The following is a 25475-nucleotide window of genomic DNA, read 5'->3' on the forward strand; positions in this document are numbered from 1 at the left end:
CTTTTATCACATCTCTTTCTCCTCTGCTTCCGCCATGTGTCTCCATCCCCACGTCCAATAGGATCACCTGTCCTTTCAGCCAATTGGGTGACGGGTCTCAGACCCGCTTCCTGATTGACCGGAAGGAGGATCAGCGTGACAATAGCGAATATCCACACAACTGGGTGGGATCGGAGTGCAGTGCTCTGCACCCTGAGCCCACCCTTTTCTTAAGCCCATTAGAGTCTCTGGCTCTAACCACGTTTTTTCCCAATTGGAATACACAAGTCTGACGCCCTGCATGTAGATTAGGGGGACGAACACATGAATGGGGGGCAGCATTACATGCTGAAAGATGTATAAAGTAAAATTTAAGTAAACACCCCAACAATAATTTTTTTTGCCCCCTCGTATCTATATAAAATTTAACACTTATGTTACCTCTATTGAATAAAAATACAGCATGATCATCTTAAGCATTGTTCAGGACAGGAAAGAGATATAAAAAGATATCCAAGGAATTCAGAATGCCAACCAGCAGTGTTCGAACTCTAATCAAGAAGTAGAAATTGAGGGGTTCTATTGAAACCAAACCATGGTCAGGTAGACCAACTAAAATTTCAGCCACAACTGCCAGGAAAATTGTTGGGGATGCAAAGAAAACATCTCTGAAAACATGTGGTGTGGCTGTTTCAAGATGCACAATAATGTGGCACCTGAAGAAAGATGGGCTGAATGGTCAAGTTGCCGGAAGAAAGCCATTACTATGCAAATGCCACAAAGTATCCCGCTTACAATAGGCCAAACAGCACAGAGACAAGCCTCAAACCTTCTGGCACACAAGTCATTTGGAGCGATGAGACTAAAATTGAGCTTTTTGGCCACAACCATAACACTACATTTGGAGAGGAGTCAACAAGGCCTATGATGAAATGTACACCATTCCTACTGTGAAACACAGTGGTGGATCGTTGATATTTTGGGATGTGTAAGCTACAAAGGCACAGGAAATTTGGTCAAAATTGTTGGCAAGATGAATGCAGTAGGTTATCAAAAAATACTGGAGGAACATATCCATTCATCAGACAGGAAGCTGCGCATGGGACGTACTTGGACATTTCAACATGACAATGATCCAAAACACAAGATCAAGTCAATCTGTTATTGGCTACAGCAGAATAAAGTGAAGGTTCTGAAGGGGCCATCTCAGTCTCCTGACCTCAATATCATTGAGCCACCCTGGGGAGATCTCAAATGTTCTGTTCATGCAAGACAGCCCAATAATCTACAGGAACTGGAGGCTTTTTGCCAAGAGGAATGGGCAGCTTTACCATCTGAGGAGATAAAGAGCCTCATCCACAAATACCACAAAATACTTAAAGCTGTCATTGGATGTTAAAGGGGGGCAATACACGGTATTAAGAACTGGGGTATGTAAACTTTTGATCAGGGTCATTTGGGTAGTTTCTGTTATGATTTAAAAAGAGTAAACACAGTTGACTGATAATAAATGGCTTCAGTCAAACACGAACCATGAGTGAAAGAAAAGTTTGTGTTATTCATAGTCTGAAAAATGGACCAAGAAAAAATAAATTCTGCCAGGGTATGTAAACTTCTGAGCACAACCGTATATAGTCTGGAGCTCTCCCCCTCCAGTATGTATACGTAACCACCTTCTCCAATAATAGAATGCAGATACATACAAACTCAATTTCAACTTCCAGCTGATGTGTGTGGGCCTCAAGCTAAACCAAACGCTCCAACCCTTTACAGCCAAACACAGCCTGGCCTCTATTTAGATCTGTAGTTACAATGATGCTGCACAAGTGATTATCTAAGATGACAGCCTTTGAAAAATTGGATTTTTGTACTCACTGTAAAATCCATTTCTGAGTTTGACGGACACAGCGCCTCCTTAATCTTGACCATTTGGTTATAATCACCTCCGCAGGAGTAGGACTAGGCAGAACAAAAAACACTTGGCTACACCCATGGGCTGTCCTCAGTCAGTATATAACCCCCTCCCTGATCTAGGTATTCAGTTTAGTAACAAGCAGTAAGTATAGAAGAATAGAAGTCAAAAACTCCATAGAGGGGTGGGTGCTGTGTCCGTCGAACTCCGAGAAATGGAATTTATGGTACAAAAATAAATTTTCTCTTTCATTCATCTACCTGACACAGCACCTCCGTAATCTTGACCATTGGGACGGCCAAAAGCAGTGCCAAAGAAAAATGAGGGGTGGGCAAAAATAACCCAAGGCTAACCACAAGAGCCCTAACCAGGACACATCATAAAAAATAAACATTTTAAGAAAAACACCCCTCAAGAGGTAACCCCCCCCCCCTCTTTAAATCAGCAGCCTGCAAAACCTTCCGACCAAAACAAGCATTCAAAGATGCCAAAATATCTACTTTATAGAATTTAGTGAAGGTATGTACTGACGACCAAGTGGCCATCTTGCAGGCCAGTGATATTGGCACTTGATGACGGACAGCCCAAGAAGTACTAAGCGCCCAAGTAGAATGCACTGTGACAGGGAAAGGAGGAACCCGACCCTTAATAGAATAGGCCTGAGTCACAGTCTGTCTGATCCATCTGAGATAGTAGCCCAGGAAGCAGCCGGCCCTTTCCTTGGTCCCTGTGTAACCAAATAAAGAGAGTCTGACATCCGGAAGGACTCAGTGGCTGCCAGATGCACTCAAATCACATGAACCACATCCAAGGTATGCAATACAAATTCCTTGGCATGAGCCGGCTTGGGACACAAGGGCGGCAACACAATGGGGTTGATTTACTAAAGGCAAATAGACTGTGCACTTTGCAAAGTGCAGTTGCACTCTACAAAAGCAGCTGCTCCAGAGCTTAGTAAATAAGCAGAAGCTCTGCTGACTTCCACCACACAAGCAAGCAAAACAGCATTTTCTTTTTCTTGTATGTGATTGGGTATTCTTTGTAAACTGAACCTTCATCTCATTTACCAAGCTCTGGAGCAATTGCACTTGCAGAGGGCAACTGCACTTTGCAAGGTGCACATTCTATTTGCCTTTAGTAAATCAACCCCAATGTCCTCATTCAAATGGAAGTCAGAGACAACTTTGGGCAGAAATGACAGACTGGGACGAAGAACCACTTTATCCCTATGAAGTACTAATTGGGGACTTCGACAGGATAATGTCGTCAACTCCGAAACCCTGCGGGCCGAGGTAATAGCCACCAAGAATGCCTCCTCCTGGGACAACGTAGGTAAAGGAATCTCCCAAAAATTCTCGAATGGAGGTTTCTGGAGAACCGATAGTACTAAGTCTAAATCCCATGGCAGGAAAAGAGACTATACAGGCGGAGCCACATGCCGGACTCCTTGAATGAAGGTACAAACTAAAGAGTGAGTGGCTAGGGGTTGCTGAAAGAAGACTGCTAAGGCAGACACCTGGCCCTTGATAATACTCAATACTTCTGCTCAACTCCCAGTTAAAGAAAAGCTAAGAGCCGAGCCACGGAAAAGGATTGGGGGTCAGACCTCTATCTCCCAGTAAGTGGCTTTCAATGGCTAGGCCACTAAAACCAGTAACTGTAAAGCAGGATGGAAGCTCAGCCCTCAGTACAACTGGTCCTCTCTGAGAGGTAGCTCCCAAGGGACATCTATGGCCACCAGAATGACCAGAAGACTTTTGCCTTTGATCCTTCGCAGGCACCGCAGAAGAGTAAGGTGTTGGCCCCACAGTGGTACTAGGACGACTGCAGCATTTACCAGAGGAACTTGCGAGATTTACATGAGCCTCAGTTACTTCCTGTTGAACTGAACCTGCTGAAGGGGCCGATGTTTGCGAAGAAAAACTATTAAACTGGTCAGCATTCACTCCAGAGTCAGACCCAGGTAACCCAATTTCATGGATGGAGCGCCTTGGGTAGTTCGGACATCACTCAAACCTTTAGAGGAATTATATCCGCACAAGGAGACACAGTGGACGAACTCTGTCCCCCTTCTTTGGTACCCCCAAAAGGTTCAATTCATGGACACCCTTGATGCTCACGAAGGAAGTCCATGAATCTGGAAACCAACGAAGATGTCTTCTCCCCCCCCCCCCCCCCCCGCAATGGGTGAGGGCAGACCTTCATGCTGAAGGAGTCTTGTCAGTGAATCCAGAGAAGCCTGATCTAGGCTTACCAGACCAAGATTGCTTGGAACTTCCCGGGGAAGACTTGAGAGATCAGTTTCCTTTATCTGCAGTCCCGGGAGCCCAGAAGAATTTCTTCTGGGCCGTGAAGGAAGGTCCCCGTTTGCAACGAGGCTCCTTCCCTTTCCTAAATTGAGGCAGGAAGGTACTCTTCCCCTCTGACACCCTTAATGATGTCATCCAGGGTAGCCCTAAACAGGCAGTTGCCTCAAAAGGGCAGATCAATGAGAGCTTTCTTAGAAGCTTGTAACAATATCGCGTCCGGGACAGGAGATGTTGTACCTAGTTTCCATATTGTTTGGAAAGCAGCCATGACCTTAGAATAATCTGAACTCCCCCCTCCCTGTCTTAGAAATCCAAAGCTTTTAAATTTTCAAAAGGAAAGAGGTTATCTCAGCAGAGGAAGCAGAACAAGGCTAGGTCAATAAACACAGCTCATGTTGCCTGGCAAGATATTCAGGCCTATCGTAAAACTGTCACCCTCTCCATTCAGAGAACCAACAGATACCGTCGTAAATACTTCAAACCACATAGCGTGCAGACAGATTAGTAAAGTTTTGAAACTTCAACATTTTTTATAACTTTCAAAGCAATCATAGCACTGCCATAATATGGACATATTTAGTTTCCTCAGATAATTTCTAACATTTCAAGTCCAGACACCCCTATGTCAGGTCATATGGGAAGCCACTGGGACCCCTTACTCCTCCTAGGTAACCCTGAAATGGGAAACCTGTCATGTGTGGACTTGTTTTGAAGCAAATATCATGCTGATCACTAAAATGGATATCTGCAGTCTATAAACAGTAGAGAGGCAGAGATATGAATATGTATCACAAAGTGTACCTGGGACAGGGCCATGGGTGTAGACACCTCCCAGCAACCAACCCCTAAACAAGATGACCAAATGATTGGTCACTGGTCGCGGTCAACACTCCCTTTGATTTGACAGAAAAGAGGAGAGGCCAAGGCAATGGTCAGTTCTCCTTTTACCATCCAAGCAAGAACATCTGCCAAGTTTGAGAACTGATTACCTTTGCTCATCGATCGAACTCTGATCAACTCTCGGACATTAATTGCAAGTATTCTTCCTTCCCAATTCTACCTTATTTCTTTGTGGCTGTATATTGTCTTTATTTTTTGAAACATCCTTTTTCTGTAAATGTTTTATTCGCACCAACCTTGACCTTTTCATAATAAATCCTTATGTTGAAAAGTGTTAACCTTGTCTTTAAAGCTCTTGATGCAAACTATAAACCAACCTGTCTCTTAAAAGGGCGCTACTGTGGTAGAGTAAGGCACTGAGCAGACCTGCCTGTGGTGGCAGTGTGTGTTGCAGGCGCTTATTCTAAACTTATAATTGGTATTGCTAAAATTACGAGTCCCCCCGGCTCTGTCTTTTTATACAGGGGTGGTGGCAGTTAAAGGGTTAATTGTGTAATTAGCCCAGTGGCAATCGCTCTGAGGCTGCCCGCACCTAGATTGTGGTCCCGCAAGCTGGAAAATCTTTGTGCTGGGTGCAGCTGAGTGTGGCATTGTTACGTAAGTGACAGCGTGGTATGAGGTTGGCCGGTCCTTTGTCGCCAGTTAGCGAGGAGGGCAGGGATCTGACACCCGCGTTCATCACAGCTTGGATCCCCCAAAAATATATATAAAAAAAAAAAGGTTTCCCTCAGTTTAGGCCGATACGTATTCTTCTACATATTTTTGGTGAAAAAAATAAATAAAAATCGCGATAAGCGATTGAATGGTTTGCGCAAAAGTTATAGCATTTACAAAATAGGGGATAGTTTTATGGCATTTTTATTAATCTTTTTTTTTTTTACTAGTAATGGTGGCGATCAGCGATTTTTATTGTGACTGCAACATTGTGGCGGCCACATCAGACATTTTTGGGACCATTGTCATTTATACAGCAATCAATGCTATACAAATGCATTGATTCCTGTGTAAATGACACTAGCAGTGAAGGGGTTAACCAGGGGGTGGCAGTGTAGGGGTTAAGTGTTCCTAGGGGAGTGTCACCAACTGTGGAGGGCTGGGCTTTGCGTTAGTGAACACTGATCTCTGCTCCAATCACATGGAGCAGAGATCAGCGTCACTTGTTGCTAGGCAGAACGGGGAGATGCTGTTTACAACGGCATCTCCCCATTCAGCCGCCACGTGAGACGATCGCGGGTATCCCCACAGCGATCACGGGCGATCGAGTCCACGGGACCCGCGACCGGACTCAAGAGGGGTCCCGACCGGCACGCAAGCGTGCCGCCGGTGGCGTGCACGTGATGGCAGGGCGGCAGTTAAAAATGGACGTACCTGTACGCCAGTATGCCTACCTGTGCCATTCTGCCGACGTACATTGGCGTGCGCCGGTCGGGAACTGGTTAAAGGACAGGGATTCCTTCTACTGGGATCATGGTTGTTTTATTCAATCTGGAAACAGGAGGGTCCACCACTGGTGGGGTAGTCCACTTTTTTAAAAGTGATAGCATACTGAGAAACGTTAGGAAACCACAATGGGTTACTTTGGTTGTTCCCATTCCTTAAAGGTAAACCTATCAAAATAAGGCAGATAGGGAAACACCTTTGGTGTGCGAGGTGACTTATGCATACCAAAGGTGTTTCCCTATCTGCCTTATTTTGATAGCCCCCCGCTGGCATCAGGCTCAGAATCAGATGAGAGACTGAGCACGGGAAGTGGGGGATGCTTCCTCCTGGGTCTTTGCCCACACGCTACTTCCACCCGGGATACCAATGACTCGAGGACCGCGGTCAGCGCAACGAATGGGAAGCTGGGGTTCTGAGGGTCCTGCCACCTACACGAGGGGATCAGTGGGTGAGATGCGACACTGAGGCTCCAAAGGGTAGAAGACCCTGTAGTGCATATGAACTTTGGCACCACTAAGGGACCCCCTAATGCCCAAGGTATCCACCAGGATCCCCAAAAACGTACCCTACCAGCGGAGGAGCGCCGCAATTCGGACCCAGCAACACCATGGACACTGTCTAATTCATATATCCCGGGACAGGAAGAGGAGAAAAGAGGAAGAGCTCCAGCGTCTCCTCAGACTAACAGAAAATGGCTGGCGTGACATCATCGGCTACACAAACACGGCTGCCAGCCGGAGACCAGCCAAACCAAGGGAAAATGGCTGCTGTGATGTCATCGGACCTCCCAAACATGCCCGCCAGCCATTTGACATGTTGAAGCATGCTGCCAGGATCCTCTGTGCCTTCAACATCGCTGCACCCTCTGCAAGGGGAGCCTCTTCCAAAAAAGGACTGTAATCCACCAGGCAGGGTGAACATTTAGGGGGAACACCACTTTGCTCTTTGAACTAGGACCCCCAAACTGCACACTATACACACAGCAGGGCATGCACCTAGGGATCTCAGCTGCACCCTCTGCACTCGAACCCCCCCCCCCCCATGCTGCCAGGGGCAGGACAAAACACCCAGAATGGGAATGGCGGGGGAGACCCCCAGGGGTCTCTACTGCCTGCCCTGGGATTCTCACCAATCCATGGGGGAGAGGGAGTCGCAGTTTACTAATCCATGGTGCTGGTGACCCTCCAGACAGAACTCCTCGCCACCAAAGTGGGGGGCTGTCTGCCAAGGGACCGCTGTGACCCAGACCAGAGCCCGTTCATATGCGCCTCTGTGAGATGTTTAACTTGCGGGCCAGCCTCTGTCCAATGAACCGGCCAACCTAGAGCATAGCTGTGGCCTGCGCGTACTCACTGGCTCGACTGGGGAGACCACTGGATCTAAATTATCCAGCCCCTCACCCAGCCCGGCAGTTGAAGATCTTCCAGGAGAAAATGCATGGAAGAAAGACAAAAAGCAAACATCTGCTAGGACCAAAAGATCCCAGCAAGGAGCTAGATCCTTACTCCTGACTAGACAGAAATAAACTGAATACCTAGAGCAGGGAGCGGGTTATATATTGACCGAGGACAGCCCATGGGTGTAGCCAGGTGTTTTTTGTTCTGCCTAGTTCTACTCCTGCGGAGGCATTATAACCCAAGGGTAAAGATTAAGGAGGTGCTGTGTCTGTCGAACGAAAGAGAAAGTTCAGTTGAGAGTTGACATAAGACATAAAAAAAAAAAAAAAAAAAAAAACTTTCTTCTTGGCACCTTTCAGATGGGGCGGACTCAGTCAAGCCGATCCGCCTCCACTCTGCTGATCCCCACTGTGCAGGCGAATGACAGGTTCATGTCAGCACCGCTATGCAGAGTGTACACGGACACAACATGCTGACCTCTATGGGGTGGTCCAATTACATCCTAGCCGCTGGACTGATGGATAGCAGATCCCCATCCACCCGATTTTAGCAAATTGTATGTCAGCGGGTGTCCCAGCCACTCCATAGAGAGCAATGAATGGTCTGATCGGGGCCACCTGAAAAACTGACCCAGGCGGACCAGATCAGTCCATCGGTGTGAAAGGGCCGAAGTCATAGTATTTCTTCTGCAAAATAAAACAAAAAACAAAAACACCACAACCTCCTGGTTATAATTATATTACTTTTGATGGAAGGTAGGGGTTTCTTTTTCTCCTCAATGGCTGTAAAAAAAATTCTGTGGTTTGAACGCACCTCACATGAGATAGGGAAGAAAACAAAAAGGATATTTTGCTTGTCAAAGGAGATAATTGGCACAATGACATGCTCTGCATTAATCTTCTCCAAATAGGTCTGAGATAACATTCCCACGTGCAATCCATTTTCGTTTTTTGTGAACACGATGGCATCCTTTCCTAGACGCATAGATCCTGACTTAAATCCATTTCCGTATAGCCCAACGGGCACATGACCATGAACGGCAACCTTGTCACTGAAACCGAAACTGAAACGTGACAAGAAAGAAGACTTTGTTAATACACCAAAAGGCAAGTCACAAAAGGAAAAAAAAATACAAACGAGACAGTCATCTCTAACCATAGCATTATTATAACAAATTAAAGGAGTTGTAAAGGCAGAAGGTTTTCGTATCTTAATGCATTAAGATAAACTTGTGTGTAGCAGCTTCCTAATTACAATTACTTACCTGAGCCCCATCTCTGTCCAGTGATGTCCACAAGTGTCTAAGCTGTCCGGGACTCTCCCGATTGGCCGAGACACAGCAGCGACGCCATTGGCTCCCACTGCTTTCAAGGTCAGCTAGCCATTAAGGGGAGAGGGCGTGGCAGAGTCGCCCCCCCCCCCCCCAGCGGATTGGCTTCCGCTGCCGTCAATCAAATCCAATGACGAGGGCGCCGAGGCTGAGTCTGGCATTCTGTGTCTATGGATGCAACTGCTTGACTCGGGACCGTCCCCGCAAGGTAATCCCCAGGGAGAGCGCTTCTCCTAGGGGGTTTACCGATGCAGGGAGGGACCACCAGTGCTGTTGGGGGACCACAGAAGACGATAATCGGGGCCATTCTGTGCAAAAACTGCACAGTGGAGGCAAGTATGATTTTTTATTTTTTTTTAAAACATCAAACATGAGGCTTTACAACCCCTTTAACTTTTTTTCTCTGAGTGTTGTGTGGTTGCCGACAGGTCAAATCTTATTGTTATTACAAACCTTTCATGATTCCTGAAGGGAGACATTGTCACATAATTCCCAAACAGCCACAACCACTATTGTAGATATCAGGTGTTGGAATCTCCATAATATAGACTACGTTGGGCTTGGGTTCAGACTTGTGGGTGTGGGACACAGCATGCGATTCGGATACAAAATCACACTGCATCCCTTTTCAAATCACATGTGATTCTTTCCCGTGCGATTTGAGCCCATTCATTTTGTATGGGCTCAATTCGCACCACATGAAAGGTGCATCTTTTTTTTTTTCAGTATCAGATCGCATGGGTGTTCAAACCCATGCGATCAGAATCTTGCAATTGCACTGTTTTGTGACCTATTTTGGGGTGTCCTTCATTTACGCTAGGTTCACACCTTTCAGTTTTAGGAGCCAAGGTTTACGCGAGCAAGGCAGCCCATTCATTTTAATGGGCTGCCATCCCTGAGGTTCTTGCATTCGCCATGCGACTTTTCATGGGTGGGGGGTGTCATTCAGAATTCTGCCGAATGTATAGGTAAATCAAGATTTGATCCCACACATGACTGCCTTAACATCCAGCAGGCTAACTGGTCATAATAAATGTCCATTAAATGTCCTAAAAGATAGATACATCCAAGGTATATCAGGTTTGATCTTTTTAAATGCTAAATTAATTGTGTACATGATGTTGGTTGTCGAACAATAAAATGGGGTCATTTGAAAATATGTATACAGATAGAAAAACTGGCATGAAGGGAGCGTATCTGCTAAACTCAAATCAAAATATTTGGACACTCCTCAGACCCTTTCATATGTTGAGGTTCTCATGGACCAGAAGAAACTGCTTCATCTGCAGCTTGGAGCTTTCAATGCTCCATTGAAATTATGCACGAGGGCCAAGATTCAACTGACTGACAGAATTAAACTAAGGCCTCTTTCAGACAAACGATCCGTTCAGGTCCGCCTGTCAGTTTTTAGGCGGACCTGAACGGATGCTCCAGACCTCCATGGAGCGTCAAATAATCAGCAGTGACATGTCCGCTAACATCCGACCCACAAAAGTGTGACAGAGGAAAAAAAATAGGATTTTTGTACTCACCGTAAAATCCCTTTCTCTGTAATTCACCGACCGACACAGCTCCTCTCTGTAAATAAATGGGTTGAATAGCCTGCCATTAGGAGAAACTAGGCAAAATTGTTACACAATATACAGAACTTTTAATCCCGCCCCAGGGAGCGGACCCTGTGCCATCAACCCCCCTCACTGCTCCTAGCAGCTTCAGTACGTCAACAAGCAGTATAATGTAGAGAAAAGGAGGGGCGGGTGCTGTGTCGGTCGGTGAATTACAGAGAAAAGGATTTTACGGTGAGTACATAAATCCTATTTTCTCTTATATTCACCGACCGACACAGCTCCTCTCTAACAAAATGGGACGTCCCCAAGCAGTGCCAAACGAGGGGTGGGAAAAACAGCATAAAAACTTCATCCACCATGGCAAGTGGGAACTAGTGAAACTAAACCCACAAAAAATAAAAAATAAAACACAGCAGCGTGTGGAAAAACACCAACATATAACCGGGTATCCTCAACAGGAGTGATCCCCAAGACCGCAACATCGCAGAGGTAATGCAACAGAGCATTAACAAAACAGTACTGCGTTTTTACCGAAAAACCAGGAAAAACTCAATTGCGACTACACGGCCGCCTGCAAAATTTTGTGGCCAAAACCAGCATCATCCGATGCACTGACGTCTACCTTGTAGAACTTGGTAAACATATGGACAGACGACCAGGTCGCCACCTTACACACCTGAGCGACAGACGCTTGGTGTCGGAAGGCCCAAGACGTTCCGATTGCTCTTGTAGAGTGGCCGTGACTGGAAAGGGGGGCACCTGCCCCTTCAAGGCGTAGGCTTGTACTACATGGTCTGATCCACCTGGAAATGGTGGCGAGACCGCCATGCCTTTCTTAGGACCAGCCACTGAATCAAACAGTGAGTCTGACTTCCGAAAGGGAGCTGTGGCAGACAAGTACACCTTCAGAGCCCTAACCACGTCGAACGCATGAAGGGCAACCTCCTTGGGGTGCTTCGGCTTAGGACACAAAGATTGTAATACAGTGTCCTCATTGATATGAAAAGCCGAAACCACCTTTGGCAGAAAGGACGACCAGATAAGGCAACTTGCATGACACGGCAGCCAATTCCGAAACCCTCCTGGCCGATGTGATGGCCACTAGAAAGACCATTTTCTGTGAAAGGGTCAACAAGGGAACTTCCCTGATATTCTCAAATGGCGGCTTCTGAAGTGCCGACAACACCAGGTTCAAATCCCACAGAGGTAACGGAGGACGCACCGGAGGGACTACATGTCGCACCCCCTGAACAAAGGTACCCACTAATGAGCGAGACGCCAGAGGTCGCTGGAAAAAGACAGCCAGAGCTGAAATTTGTCCCTTGATGGTGCTTAACGCCAACTTCTGGTGTACACCTTGTTGAAGAAACAGCAGGATCCTGGATATAGAAAAGGAGTGCGGATGCCACCCTTTCTCCTCACACATGGAGATATAGGCCTTCCAAGTACGATGGTATATCTTATCTTCTTCGCCCTCAACATAGTTGGAATCACCGAGTCCGACAGACCCCTGTTCCTCAACACCTGGCTTTTAACAGCCATGCCGTTAAAGCCAGCGATGGTAAAGCAGGGTGAAAGATTGGACCTTGAGATAGGAGGTCCTCTCGCAATGGCAGTCGCCAGGGAGCGTCTGCCACCAGACGCACCAGGTCTACGTACCAGGGCCACTGAGGCCAATCTGGGACAACCGGGATCCCCTCGGCTTCCACTCTGCGCAGCAGGTGTGGCAACAGTTTTAGTGGAGGAAAGGCGTAGATCAGCTGGTACTGATCCCACGGAGCCACCCTCACATCTGCCCACGGATCTCTGGTCCTGGACACGAATCTTGGTACCTTCCAATTGAGATGGGAGGCCAAAAGATTCACATCTGGTGTGCCCCACTGCAGGCACAGCAGCCTGAATATCACCGGATGCAATGCCCATTCTCCTGGGTCCAGCATCTGTCGACTCAGATAGTCCACCTGCCAATTTTCCACCCCTGGGATGTAAATGGCCGACAGGGCCTGTACGTGTCGCTCTGCGCACCAAAGTATGTAAGTGACCTCCCGAGCAGCAGCTGAGCTTCTTGTTCCCCCTTGGTGATTTATGTATGCCACAGCCGTGGCGTTGTCTGACTGTATCCTGAAGACTCATCGACCATGTGTGGAGGCACAGCCTGATTGCTCTCAATTCGAGCAGATTGAATGGCAACTTGGATTCTTCCGTCGACCAGAGGCCCTGAGCCAACTGAATCCCCATCACGCCACCCCAGCTGGACAGACTGGCGTCCGTAGTGATCACCGTCCATGTCAGAGGAAGGAATGATTTTCCGGACTGAATCACCGGGGACCTCAACCACCAGATCAGGGAGTCCCTGACTGGTTGACTCACCTGGATCCGCCGATCCAGGGACAACGGAGATTTGTCCCACTTCATCAAAATCTCCTTCTGCAGGACTCTGGTGTGGAACTGGGCATAAGGTACCCATGAGCCCCAGCACTCGCATGCAAAAGCGGAGCACTGACCACTTGCGGCTCATCAGTAGATTGACCACCGATCGGAGAGTCATCAATTTGTCTGAGGGGAGAAAAACCCTCGCTTCCCTGGAGTCCAATAGTAACCCCAGGTACTCCAGACGCTGAGTCGGTACAAGCACCGACTTCTTTAGGTTCAACAGCCACCCAAATTCTTGCAAGGTCTGCAAGGTGATCACCACATCCTCCTCCAATTCTGAGGCGTAAGATGCTCTCAGGAGGAGATCGTCTAGGTAACCTACGATCGCGATCAAGTCCAAGATTGTGGTTCCCAAGAAGGAAGGGGTACGTCCAAAAAGATTTGAGTAGAACCCCTGGAAGCGTTCCGATTCCAGAACCGGTACAATCACCCCCTGATTCAGCAAGTCCCTTACCACCCCTAACAGGGCCTCCTGGTGAACCGGGGACACGGGTATGCTTGAGGGAAGAATCTGTTTGGCGGCCAAGAGAGAAACTATCTTGTAGCCTGTGGAAATCAGATCGCAGATCCATTGGTCGGATAACCAGGAGGTCCACCGGGCTGCAAACTCCCGAAGACGACCCCCCACCTGAAAAGTGGGTGGGCGCAAACCTTCATGCGGTAGCACTTTTGTTCGCAGGCTTGTTAGGCTTGCGGTTCCAGGGATGCTTCTGACCATCCGTGGGCGTCCTGTCGGGCTGGGGGCATTTTGCCAAAGCACCGGGTGGACGAAAAAGCCGTTTGTGAGCAGAAAAAGAGGGCCCTTGCCTGCAGCGAGGCTCCTTAGCCTTCCTGGCCTGTGGGAGTAGTGTACTCTTACCACCAGTGGCATTTTTAATAATGTCATCCAACGAGGCTCCAAAGAGCCACTCACCAAGGAAGGGAAGATCCGTCAGGGCTTTCTTGGATGCCTGGTCAGCAGACCAGCATTTCAGCCAAATGAGGCACCTCAGCACCACAGCTGACACTGAAGCCTTGGATAACAGAGGGAGAGTATCCAGGGCCTCGTCACAAATGTACTTAAGGCCTTGCACCGGTTGGTCTGCTAGCTCCATGCAGACAGGGGAGGCGTTCTGCTCTCCGAATTAACGATGCAAACGTTTTGCCCACTCAGTCAGCGTCTGCGACACCAGTGCGGATGCCAGTACTGGTCGCACGGATGACCTCACAACCGTAAACAAGGAACGAGCCACCGCGTCGGCCTTCCAGTTCGTGGGATCCTTGAATGCAGGAGTCTCTACCAGGATCGTCGTTACTTTATTTAACCTAGATACTGGGGGGGTTCCATGACCGGAGGAGCCGACCACTTTTTGAGAAGGCTATCCTCAAAGGGGTAACGCACCGCCAAATTTTTGGGGACCGAAAAGGTCCGTTGCGGGCGATCCCATTCCCTGTAGATTAATTTGTCAAAATAAGTAAAATATGGGAACACCTTAGGTGAAAGTGCTGGCTTGCGGGACCCAAAAGGGACCGGTACATCAGCAGAGGAATCCACTGGCTCCTGGATCTTTAGGGTATCACGCACAGCTGTGATAAGTGCTAAACGAGCGCGTTGTCGCGCCCGGACCCGGACGGGGAATTATCCTCACTGTCCGAATAGTCCTGGTCAGCCTCGTCTGATAGGTCAGAGCAGGGGTCACCAGCCGCAGCAGGGCCCGAGTCTGCATCAGAGCTCTCCCCAGAGGATGGGGGGGGGGGCAGGTGCTTCTTACGTGCACCTTTCCTTCCACGTGCCACCTCTATCTTAGCAACATAGGAATCAAGGACCGCCGTCAGCGTGTCCATGCGCACAGCACTAACTGCAGGTGACCCTGTTGCTATAGCCTGGATATCAGGGGAAGAAACACCAGTTTCTGAAGCCATGCTGACCCAAGCCTGTCTGCCACCTGCGAGGGGACTTAGGACAGTGAAGGTCCCACCCTCCTGCTGCCGCCGCATGGGGGGTGGGGTACTTAGCGCTAGACTCACCACCCTGGGGTGTTCTGTGAATGCCACTAGCAGTGCCTGTAGTCCCTAGGAGGTTCCCAGTTGCAGAGAGGAGAAAACTGTGTCAGCAGCAGCAGTTATAAACAGCGGTGAAACGTTCTACAGAGCTAGCTTCAGCGTTCAGCAAAGAGCCATCCAGCGTCCTGCACACACAGTGGACACAGGAAACAGCAAGTGAGAGCACATGTAATGCTGCCACAAGAGAATGGCAGGCTTCAAGAAAATGGCTGCCAACGCAACTAATAGGAGATCCTAAAGAAGATGGCTGCTGAAGCTCACCAGGGGTATACCAGCTTTCCCACATCCAAGATGGCCGCCGGACAGCGCCATGCGGTGACAGAACAAAAAATAAAAATGCGCTGCCTGCCTACAGCCAGAACAACCTCCACAAACACCTTTTGGGACCCCCCAGACCGGGACCAGGACCAAAGCCAGCCGCACAGAGCCCCCACAGGTGAGAAAACAGCTAACACACACACACACCGCCCGCAGCGCATGCAGCCACCCCCCTCAGATAGGGACTTGGGAGAGAAGATAGGGAGGTGAGGTGGCCCCCGAATCAACCACCCAGGGAATGCCCAGCCCACCGAGGCAGGGAGAGCCATACTTACCAGTCCTGAAGAGCTGGGAGACATTCCATCACCTACTCCTGCGCAGTTACAGGGTAGCTGTTAGCCCGGTATACTGTGAGCCAGACAGCAGTAGCCTGGTCATATGTATACCCCGGAGCATTGAAGCTCACCGACCACCTCTGGAACGGAGGCATGTCGTGGCCTGCCGAGCCTTAGCTGCGGCCTGCACATGCTCGTTGGCCGGACTGGGGAGACTACAATGATATCATTAACCAGCCTGTCACCCAGCCGGCAGTTGATAGAAGATCTCAGGATCTTTCATCTTGCGCAAAAAGCAGTAAACCTGCAGCAAAAACATGGACCGAGAGGGCCCGCAGGGTTCCTAAGTCATTCTCCTTACTAGGCAAAATAAAAACTGAAGCTGCTGGGAACAGTGAGGAGGGTTGATAGCATAGGGTCCACCCCCCAGGGCGGGATTAAAAGTTCTGTGTATTGTGTAACACTTTTGTCTAGTTTCTCCTAATGGCAGGCTATACAACCCATTTAGTTACAGAGAGGAGCTGTGTCGGTGAGTGAATAAGAGAAACCTAATTTTCCATCCGTCTGCGGATCAGGTGACAACGGACTCTACGGTCCGTTGTCATCCGATCTCCCATAGGGGAGAGCGGCGCTCTGACAGGTCCGTCCCTGCCCAGTGGGCAGAGATGGACCTGTCTGTCATCTTCCTGATCGATGGAGCAATCCCCGCTGAGCAAGCGGATGTCCACGGGGCGGATCATCACGGATCCGCCCCGTGTGAAAGAGCCCTACAGTGAAGTGAACTGGACTCTGCCAAAAACAAAATTTTACTGTTGCTATTATCCGTATTTGAAATACTCTTTTCTGTAAATATTTTCATTGCACCATTTTTCTTCATTTCATTAAAAAGATTTCAAAAATTGTTAGGCCGATTCTCTAAGTGCTGTGAATAGAACGTCAAGTGTAAGTTAACCTTCACAGAAAATCTAAGGTGACCTCACACTGGACCTCATCTCACCTGGTGGTCCCGCTGTACCAATTTGCTGCGATCCCTGACTGTCTGACATTGAAAAGCTGCTTCACCAGTCCAGGGATTTGAAACTCCTGTGGCTTAATCTTGTGTCAATATTGCTTAGACAGCATGGACTACAGGAATTCAAATTGGTCAGTATTGTCACATGGATAGCGCTGACTGATCAGAAGCTGTCTAGCCCGTACTATCAGCACTGCGAGGAGAGAAAGCCACCAGGATTTTAAATCCCCGGACCAGTGAATCGGATGTCTGACATCGAAGGATCACTGCAATCTGGTACAGCGGGATTGGGTGGGATGGGGAGGGGGTCCAGTGTAAGGTCACCTTAGAGATTTTCTGCAGAGGTGAACTTACACTTTAGAGAAAACTTGTCACTGTGAAGATTATCACCACATTTTAAAACGGTTTCCTCCCTGTCTGGTGTGGCAGCAAATGTCTCAAACATTTAATTCCTAAATGGCAACAAACTGCTTTAAACTACTGCGAATGGTGCGCAAGTCTGTTAAATCAAATGGTGGCAACTATTGTTTGTATAAAGGTTCTGCAGAGATAACTGGCCAAAGTGGCTTTGGTCAGTTAGATTGTCACCGTACAAGCTCAAAAATCTCTGTGCGGTGTGAGGCTGCAAGTGCCATCGATATCTGTGGCAGCGGTTTGACTGCTGTTACAAATATCACACATAGAAGATCTAAATATTGAATTCCATGCATAAATGGCATTTCAAAAAAAAAAAAAAAAAACACACATACTCATCTAGGTGGATGCAGCATCAAATGGATGCTGCAGCTGTTCCCCACGCCCACTGCCTCCAAGGTCAAGAAATGAGCGATCAAAGACCGCTGATCACTCAAGTTCTTGGGTCGCAGTGAGGAGAGACTGTCGGTCACCACTCTGTGCTCTGCCTTGCCAGCATTCACTTGAGTGCTGGGCATGACAGGGGGTGGGAGCGGAAGACTCAGTCTCCCAGCAGCATGCTGAGAGGCTGAGCCAGCTGCCAGTCAGAAATCTGGGCAGATCCTACATTGTCAAGAGATCCCTGCAGAACCTGGACCAGCTCTGTGATGGCAGCAGACTTGGTAGACACTACCAGCTCAGGAGAAGCCACTGTACTAATTATCCAGTGTTAGTACAGCAATATCCCCTGCTGTGCTATTGTGTTTTGACAGGGGCCGAACGCCCAGCTTCTGTAGGACCGGCTGCAGTACACATGGGCCTAATGCTGCCCAACATTCTGCCAATGTGTACTAGGCTTTAAGTCCACTGTCAGCGGAATCTGGGTCACAGGAGTACAGAAATAAGTGTGACCAACAGGAGAAGTATGGCCAAGAGTTTGGGCATCCTTCTCCTTTGATTTTCTTTAAAGTGTTGCAATGATTAGAGGTGAGGGTCTCTCTGCTGGTGAGAAGTGTGACTGGTTCAGGAAATGAGGTGCAGCAATAAAAACCCAAACAATATACCCTCGGTATATTTGTTAGTACATGCATTCATGTGTGGTCTGAGAATTCTGCAAGACATATTGGACGGTCCTCAGAAAGATGAATGGAATGTGACACTTACCTAAGCATCTTGTGCAATTTGTCTACATCCATCCCATTCCCATTGTCTGTAAATGTGAGACATATCTCCTGTTTAAAAACAGTTTTATCAATCCAGAATTGCTTAGCGCTGACATCGGGATCATAGGCATTATCTGTAATCAATGAAAGAATGATGTGGTAATTTTAAAACATTTTCAATCTTTCCTTTCCAGCAGAGAAAAAGCTGCAGTTGGAATTGCAAAAAGCCTGCAATTCTACTATGAAATTGAAAAACCATTTGCGTTTAGCAATTTTAATTTTTTTTTGTAAGGTAACGCCAGTAAATCAGTTACACTTGCCGATAACATCTTTTCCAGGGATCTTTGAGGACAGCACCACTGAGACACCCAGGATCCTTCCTTCACAGGAAACACTGCCTTCAACATTTTAAAAAGTATCCTCCCCGCCATACCTCAGTTCTTGGAGAGCACCTCCAGACAAAATATAACCTGTGCTATAAGGTCTATACTTTTGGCTGCAACCAAACAGGTGGGTAATCGGTGCTGTCCTGAAATACTCCTGGAAAAGTTACCTGTAAGTGTAACTCTGATTTTCTCCCAGGCATCTTTCAGGACGGCACCACTGATAAGATAAGCAAGCTCTTACCACTAGGGCGGAACTACCGCCTGCAAGACATTACGCCCAAGTCTAATCTGTCACTACAGTCTAGTCTGTAGCGCCTGATGAAGGTACTGAAGATGTGGCTCTGCATATTTACCCCAACATAGCACCAGCCATTTATGTGTACATTGCTACTATACCCCTTGTAGAGTGAGCTAAAATCCCCTCTGGAACCTCCAGCCCTTCTACCAGGTAAGCCTGACTAATAGCTAGATTTAGCCATTTTACAAGGGTATGTCTAGAGGCCCTAAACCCATCTTTTCCCCCCGAAAATAACACAAAGAGAATCCGTCTTCCTAACATCCCAACATGAGTCCTATCCAAATACTGCAAAATACAGAATCTTGCATCCAAACATGTAAAACTTCCTCTTTTGGTCACACAAAAGATTAGAACAAAAAATGGGTAAGGTACCGTATATACTCGAGTATAAGCCGAGATTTTCAGCCTCTTTTTTGAGGCTGAAAGTGCCCCCCTCGGCTTATACTCGAGTCATCGCTGTCTGCCCGCTCGATCAGCGTGTCGAGCAGACAGACAGCGGCCATTCTATAGTTCAAAAGCCGCGCCTCCGGCTCCGCCTTCGCCTGTGATAGGCGGAACACTGAATTTCCCAGCAGCCTGTGTTCCGCCTATCACGGACATCGTATCATCCTCGTACTACGGACGAGGATGATACGATGTACGTGATAGGCGGAACACAGGCTGCTGGGAAATTCAGTGTTCCGCCTATCACAGGCGAAGGCGGCGGCGCAGCTTTTGAATTTTACAATGGCCGCTGAGGCGCCGACGAACGAAGAGGGCACGGGACGGAGGCAAGGCAAGGCACGGCACGGGACGGGACGGAGGCAAGGCACGGCGGCGAGGCACGGAGGCAAGGAGGCTCGGCACGGGACGGAGGCTCGGGACAAAGGCTCGGGACACAGGTAGGCTGGACACACACACACACACACACACACACACACACACACACACACACACACACACACAGGGATGGATGGATGGATGGAGACACACACACACAGGGATGGATGGATGGATGGATGGAGACACACACACACAGGGATGGATGGATGGATGGACACACACACAGGGATGGATGGACGGACACACAGGGATGGACGGACACACAGGGATGTACGGACACACAGGGATGGACGGACACACACACAGGGATGGACAGGCATGTCTTACCCTCGGCTTATACACGAGTCAATAAGTTTGCCAGTTTTTTGGGGGGTAAATTGGGGGCCTCGGCTTATATTCGGGTCGGCCTATACTCGAGTATATACGGTAATCTCTTGGCCCCAATGGAAGCTCAAGGCCACTATAGGCAAAAGGCCGACTCCATTTTAAAATGTCACACGATCTGCATCTATGCTCATTTTCTCTCAATTACAGACGAGACATGATCTGCCCAACAGATACTTACAAATCCGACATGCCTTTCAGGCACAGTTTCAAGAGATGAGGGTGGAGTCTATGCCCTCTTCTCTGGAAACACTATTGCGTAGTGAGAATTTGACCAAGCCTCTCTCGCTAACCTATAAAGAAATGTTCAAACCACACCTCCAGGGATTGCTAAATGCAGGGATAGATGGGCGAAAGGAGGTACCAGAGGTGAGGGGGGAGGACTGGGATTCCCTATGGGCTCAACCATTTCGGCACCTGGTGTCTGCAAGGGACAGGCTAATCCAGTTCAAGTTCCTGCACAGGAGTTACTATACCCCGGCCAGATTAAACAAGATTTACCTGACGGTGTCTGCGGAGTGCTGGAGATGCTCCTACTCACCCGCAGATGCTGACCACATCTTCTAGTGGTGCCCCCAGGTGCAGGAATTTTGGGTGGACCTTGCCTCTTGTATAACTGACCTAATCCAAGTGCCTGTCCCAATAACTGTAAGAGTGTGTCTTCTGGGGCTAGTGGAGGAAGTGGTCCCGACTCGTGCCATGCGAACGATGCTCAATGTCTTACTCTTCTATGGTAGAAAAGCCATACTGATGAACCGGAAAAAAGACAGGGCTCCAAGCATTTCCTTTTGGAAGGGTTTGGTTAACTCGATGCTACCTTACTACAGGGCCACATATGAAGCCAGGGGGTGTATGAAGAAGTTTGACAAGGTATGGCACTCATGGTTTAATTCCAGTTCCACCGTGGGGTGAGCCAAACTAGCTGAACACGGTCACTTTGGGTGCCGGGCCTGCCTTCCCAGAGGCAGCTGCATTTTTTAGGCACTGAGTTGTGGGATGCCTCCTGGAGTTTATGGTGAATTGTCTTTTACAGAGGGGCATGACCATCAGAGTGATACAAGGCAACAGGGGAATCCGGTATGAGGTCGAGCTGTGACTCTGGGAGGGATGGGAAGTTGGAGGGAGGGGGGGTAGTTCGGGGATTTCTGTTAGACAAGTGGCCACCTGGCCAAAATAGACGCGTCCAGTTGAGGCATCCAGTGTTTGTATAGTATGTTATATGTAAAAGCAATAAACAATTTTCAAAAAAAATGTCACACGATCTGGAAAAATTTGTAGAAAGGGAGCTCTGACTTGTAAAGCCTCCAGCTCGCTAACTCATCTAGTTGCTGTAAAAAAAAGTCAAATCTTTAAAAGGCACGGGAATCTAATGATTCAAAAGGATCTCATCCGAGCTTTATCACTGTCAAAAAAGCCCATTTAGGAAAAGGGTGCCCCCATCTGCAGGCCACTGCCTGGCTACATACTTAAAGAACCTGATCACCAGAGGATCACCGGCCTGGGGTTTCTCCAAAAAGACACTAAGGACCGACACCTGACTCAGAGTACTAAGAGCCAGGCCCTTATCTGCCCCCCTCTAGGAGAGTGCTAGAACTGTTACTAGGCTATGCACGTCTAATGAATTCTCAGCCACCCATTAAAAAAGTTTTCAGAACTTTAGGTAAATGGACCGTGTCTCCTCCTTTCTACTAGTAGCATGCCAACTACTCTGACAACCACGTTTTTCTCTGGGGCTGTTCCTCTATGAGGACCAGGGACGTCCCATCGCTTTCGAACGATACAGGGGGGAAAAGCGCAACACAGGGGAAATTCCCACGGTCGCACCAAGGCATCCAACGCTAACGCCTGCACAATTAATCATTATAAGATTGCAATCTCAATTTGACCCCCCCACGGTCTTATCCCTACATATCTACGATTCAGAAAAACAAAACAAAAGAGCGTACATCTGCCCTAGTGTAATACCTTTTATTCAGACAGGAATAAAAGCACTTAGCAGCTAGTGCAATCACATTTAAAAGGCGACAAAACAGTGTATTTATAAGTGAATCCTCCTCTCCTGGGTCATCTCTGCAAGATGTAAGGGAAATCTGAGACACGAGAGACCCGATGACTGCGGTAAACTGCCAGGAACAGCTCTGGTGTTTTTCCTCTACTACAAATGCGCCCAGACCAGGTGGCACCAAGGCGATAAAAACAGACCATCACACAGGGAGAGGTAGATGCTAGACGTCTGCATGCTGGGGCAGCTATGACAACCCCTTTTCGGAGGTGTGGCCTCCTTTATCAAGTCACGCCCACAACATACGGGAACGGCTGCTTATAGATTTTTACCAACAAATTAATCCTCTATATAAAAGTTTGTGTATATGTAAATTTAACATTGAAGCATAATTCTTAATGTATAAATACACATGACATTATTTTTCCATTACATTTCTATAATTTGGTTGAAGCAAAGAGTATTATGTCTTAATTTATTGCAATCTTGTTAACAAAATGATCAAGGGTTGTTAATCTTTAAAATCAAAACTTTTTTTTTTGAATTGTGATCTTTATTCTAAGCAAAAAAATTGCAATTCACATTTTATCCAGAATTGTGCAGCTCTACCAATGCCCCCTCCCATCTGCTTAGGAAAAAAAAAAAAATTCTGGCCTTTACACATTTTCCCTTGACACAAACAGAGGTGCCCCACCTCCACTTGATAACTTCGTAGACTTCTAGATTGCAAATCCAATTGGACTCTCTCAGCCGCTGAGATAGTCTGCTATCAGGTTCAAGTCTCCCTTCAAGTGAACTGCCGAGGTGGACGCTACATTGATTTCAACCCACTTGAGCAGCTCCAACAGTGTTATGCTTCGGGTCACCCCTTGCCTTTTGACATAGGCCACCCGGGAGGAATTGTCCATGAGGATCAGCACGTTTTCCCTGCAGTTCTCTTTGGAAGGCTCAGAGAGCCAGCGTTACTGCCTTCAGCTCCCTCCAATTCGAGGATCTGCCTGCCGGAGGGTGAATATTCTTAAGTTGTGGAAGAGAAAAGTTAGCCACCAGCATTCTAAAGGAGTCAAAAAGGTAGCTGATAATTCCCTTACGGACATTACCAGGTCACTACACTAAAAATTAGACTGCTCCTTAACTAACTCATCAATACACGATTCACAACAACCCACCCCAATGTCTTGCATCCTCGGACTACCAAGAGGAGTCACCACACGTAGAACTTGGGTCAAAAAGACAGGCAATCCCGGAATTAGGGAGTCGTCATACACCACCCCCCCCCCCCCCAAACGCAACTGATGTCACCCACTACCTGGCCTGTCTAACAGCATCTCCACCCCCGGCTACATCCTCAGGGCGAACACTTCCCCCAGCTCACTCTTGGACAGTGGACCCCCAAGGGCTTCGTCGCCCCCCCGGTAGAAGCTGGGACAAACATGAGGTAATCTTGCTTCCTACCCTAAGGAAGCCTTGCCAGGCCCCATAGGCCTGGTAAAAAATACCATGCTGCCAAGCATCACCGTGCCCATGGCTTTGGTTTCCAAGCAGTGTGTCCCAGGTGGATGAAACACCAAAACTGAGATATGGTGGAGAGGCTGCTTTTTGAAATGTTGAAGGTAGTGTTTCCTGTGAAGGGAGGATCCTAGGTCTCTCAGTGGCGCTGTCCTGAAAGACGCTAGGGAGAAAAATGGTTTACGCATCGTGTTAAACACAAGACTGCATGAAAATGAACATAATTGAAGATCAGACTTGCCTACGAGTGCGCAAAGCCCAACTGAAGACACAGAAATGGACTTGGCTTTACTAACAAATTCTATTAACCTCTATTAAAATTTTCATACTCTTAGCTCTACTTTCGATACAGCAGCATTGCAGGGTGTATAAATATGACTATGTATTACAATCAGTACCAAAGTTAGACCTAGTGCCCTCTCTAATCATAAAAGTGTGACATTCAGCTCTGCCAGCACATAGCAGCAGAAAAATAAAAGGAGCATTTTTACTGCAATACAACTCCAGGTTTTCGCCATTACAGTGCCTGTAAGCCTCCGATGCTGAAAGGCGGGTAGAAGTAACGTCATTGACCAACCTTCGGAACCACCTTGTGACCCCATAAGGGTGGAAGTGTGTCGCCACAAAACAGCAACTGGAGTAGCCGATTGCACGTGTGACCAACTAGCAGCCGCACAGGTTGAGGAGCATCTCTAAAATAGGAAAAAAATCTGGAGCACCAAAACTAGAGAAGAAAGAGTAAGTGGGGCTACGTGGCAACAAAAAACAATAATCCTGTGACCCACTGTAACAGAATGAGGGTGTCTGAGTGCTGGCCAAACAAAGACAGTGACACTGCGCCTGCTGAGCTGAAATGGGATCAACCCATCCAATCTATACAGCGGGAGCCTACTAGGATCCCAAGAACCAAGGAGGAGGTAGCTACCTTTCCAGCCAGGACAGGGGACACTTTAGGGAGAAAAAGGAAAAAAACACATACCACTTGACAAGAGGTTAAGAGTTCTATCTTAAAGAAACCGAAGGTCCCCTGCCCACCTTTCTTTGATGTATGCAAATCCACTGTCCTGGAAAATTACTTAGACCAGATGAGCGTCCCTGCCTACAGTCATCGGGGCCAAAAAACAAAACAAAAGAACTACATGTGAAGTTGTTCATGCTAGGCCAAGGAAACAGAAATAATTGAGGTCAACAGGTATCTGGCAGGCACTTTTTTGTTTGAATGAGAGCCTGTGTGAGCTTTATGTGGGCAAGGCCACTCATGTGCTGTACTGGAAGATGAATGGGGGGGGGGGGGAGGTAATTTTTAAGTGTATGTTAAAGTGGACGTAAACCCTCCTAACATTTTCAGCCAAGGAAGCTTCCATCTTGGCCTCTGTTTAATCTGCAACTGCAATGGTGCTGCACATGTGATCCGTTATGAAACCAGCCATTGGATGGTTTGGCAGTTTGGTTGAGAGCACAAGCACATGTGACAGCTAGCATTTCCAGCATGCCTGGTATTTGAAATTATAAAATCGATGAGTTTACTTCCACTTTAATGGCATTACTCAAGTGTACCTCCAATCCTTCCTCTACATCATGTACTGGCATTATTTCTTTTAG

General features: G+C 47.8%; 1 protein-coding gene across 1 annotated transcript in view; it reads right to left on the reverse strand.

The window, feature by feature from the left end:
* Positions 1–25475, reverse strand: part of MORC3 (MORC family CW-type zinc finger 3) — a 105062-nt gene that overhangs the window by 49266 nt on the left and 30321 nt on the right. The window contains exons 3-4 of the mRNA XM_077479922.1: positions 18474–18606; positions 8786–9000 (exon numbers count right to left, since the gene is read on the reverse strand). Of these exons, the coding sequence (XP_077336048.1) occupies positions 8786–9000; positions 18474–18606 (348 nt within the window). The remainder of the gene's footprint in view (positions 1–8785; positions 9001–18473; positions 18607–25475) is intronic.

This window comes from Lithobates pipiens, unplaced genomic scaffold, assembly GCF_037356315.1.
Source record: "Lithobates pipiens isolate NorthernLeopardFrog02 unplaced genomic scaffold, aLitPip1_a1.2 Scaffold_16, whole genome shotgun sequence".
Lineage (NCBI taxonomy): Eukaryota > Metazoa > Chordata > Amphibia > Anura > Ranidae > Lithobates > Lithobates pipiens.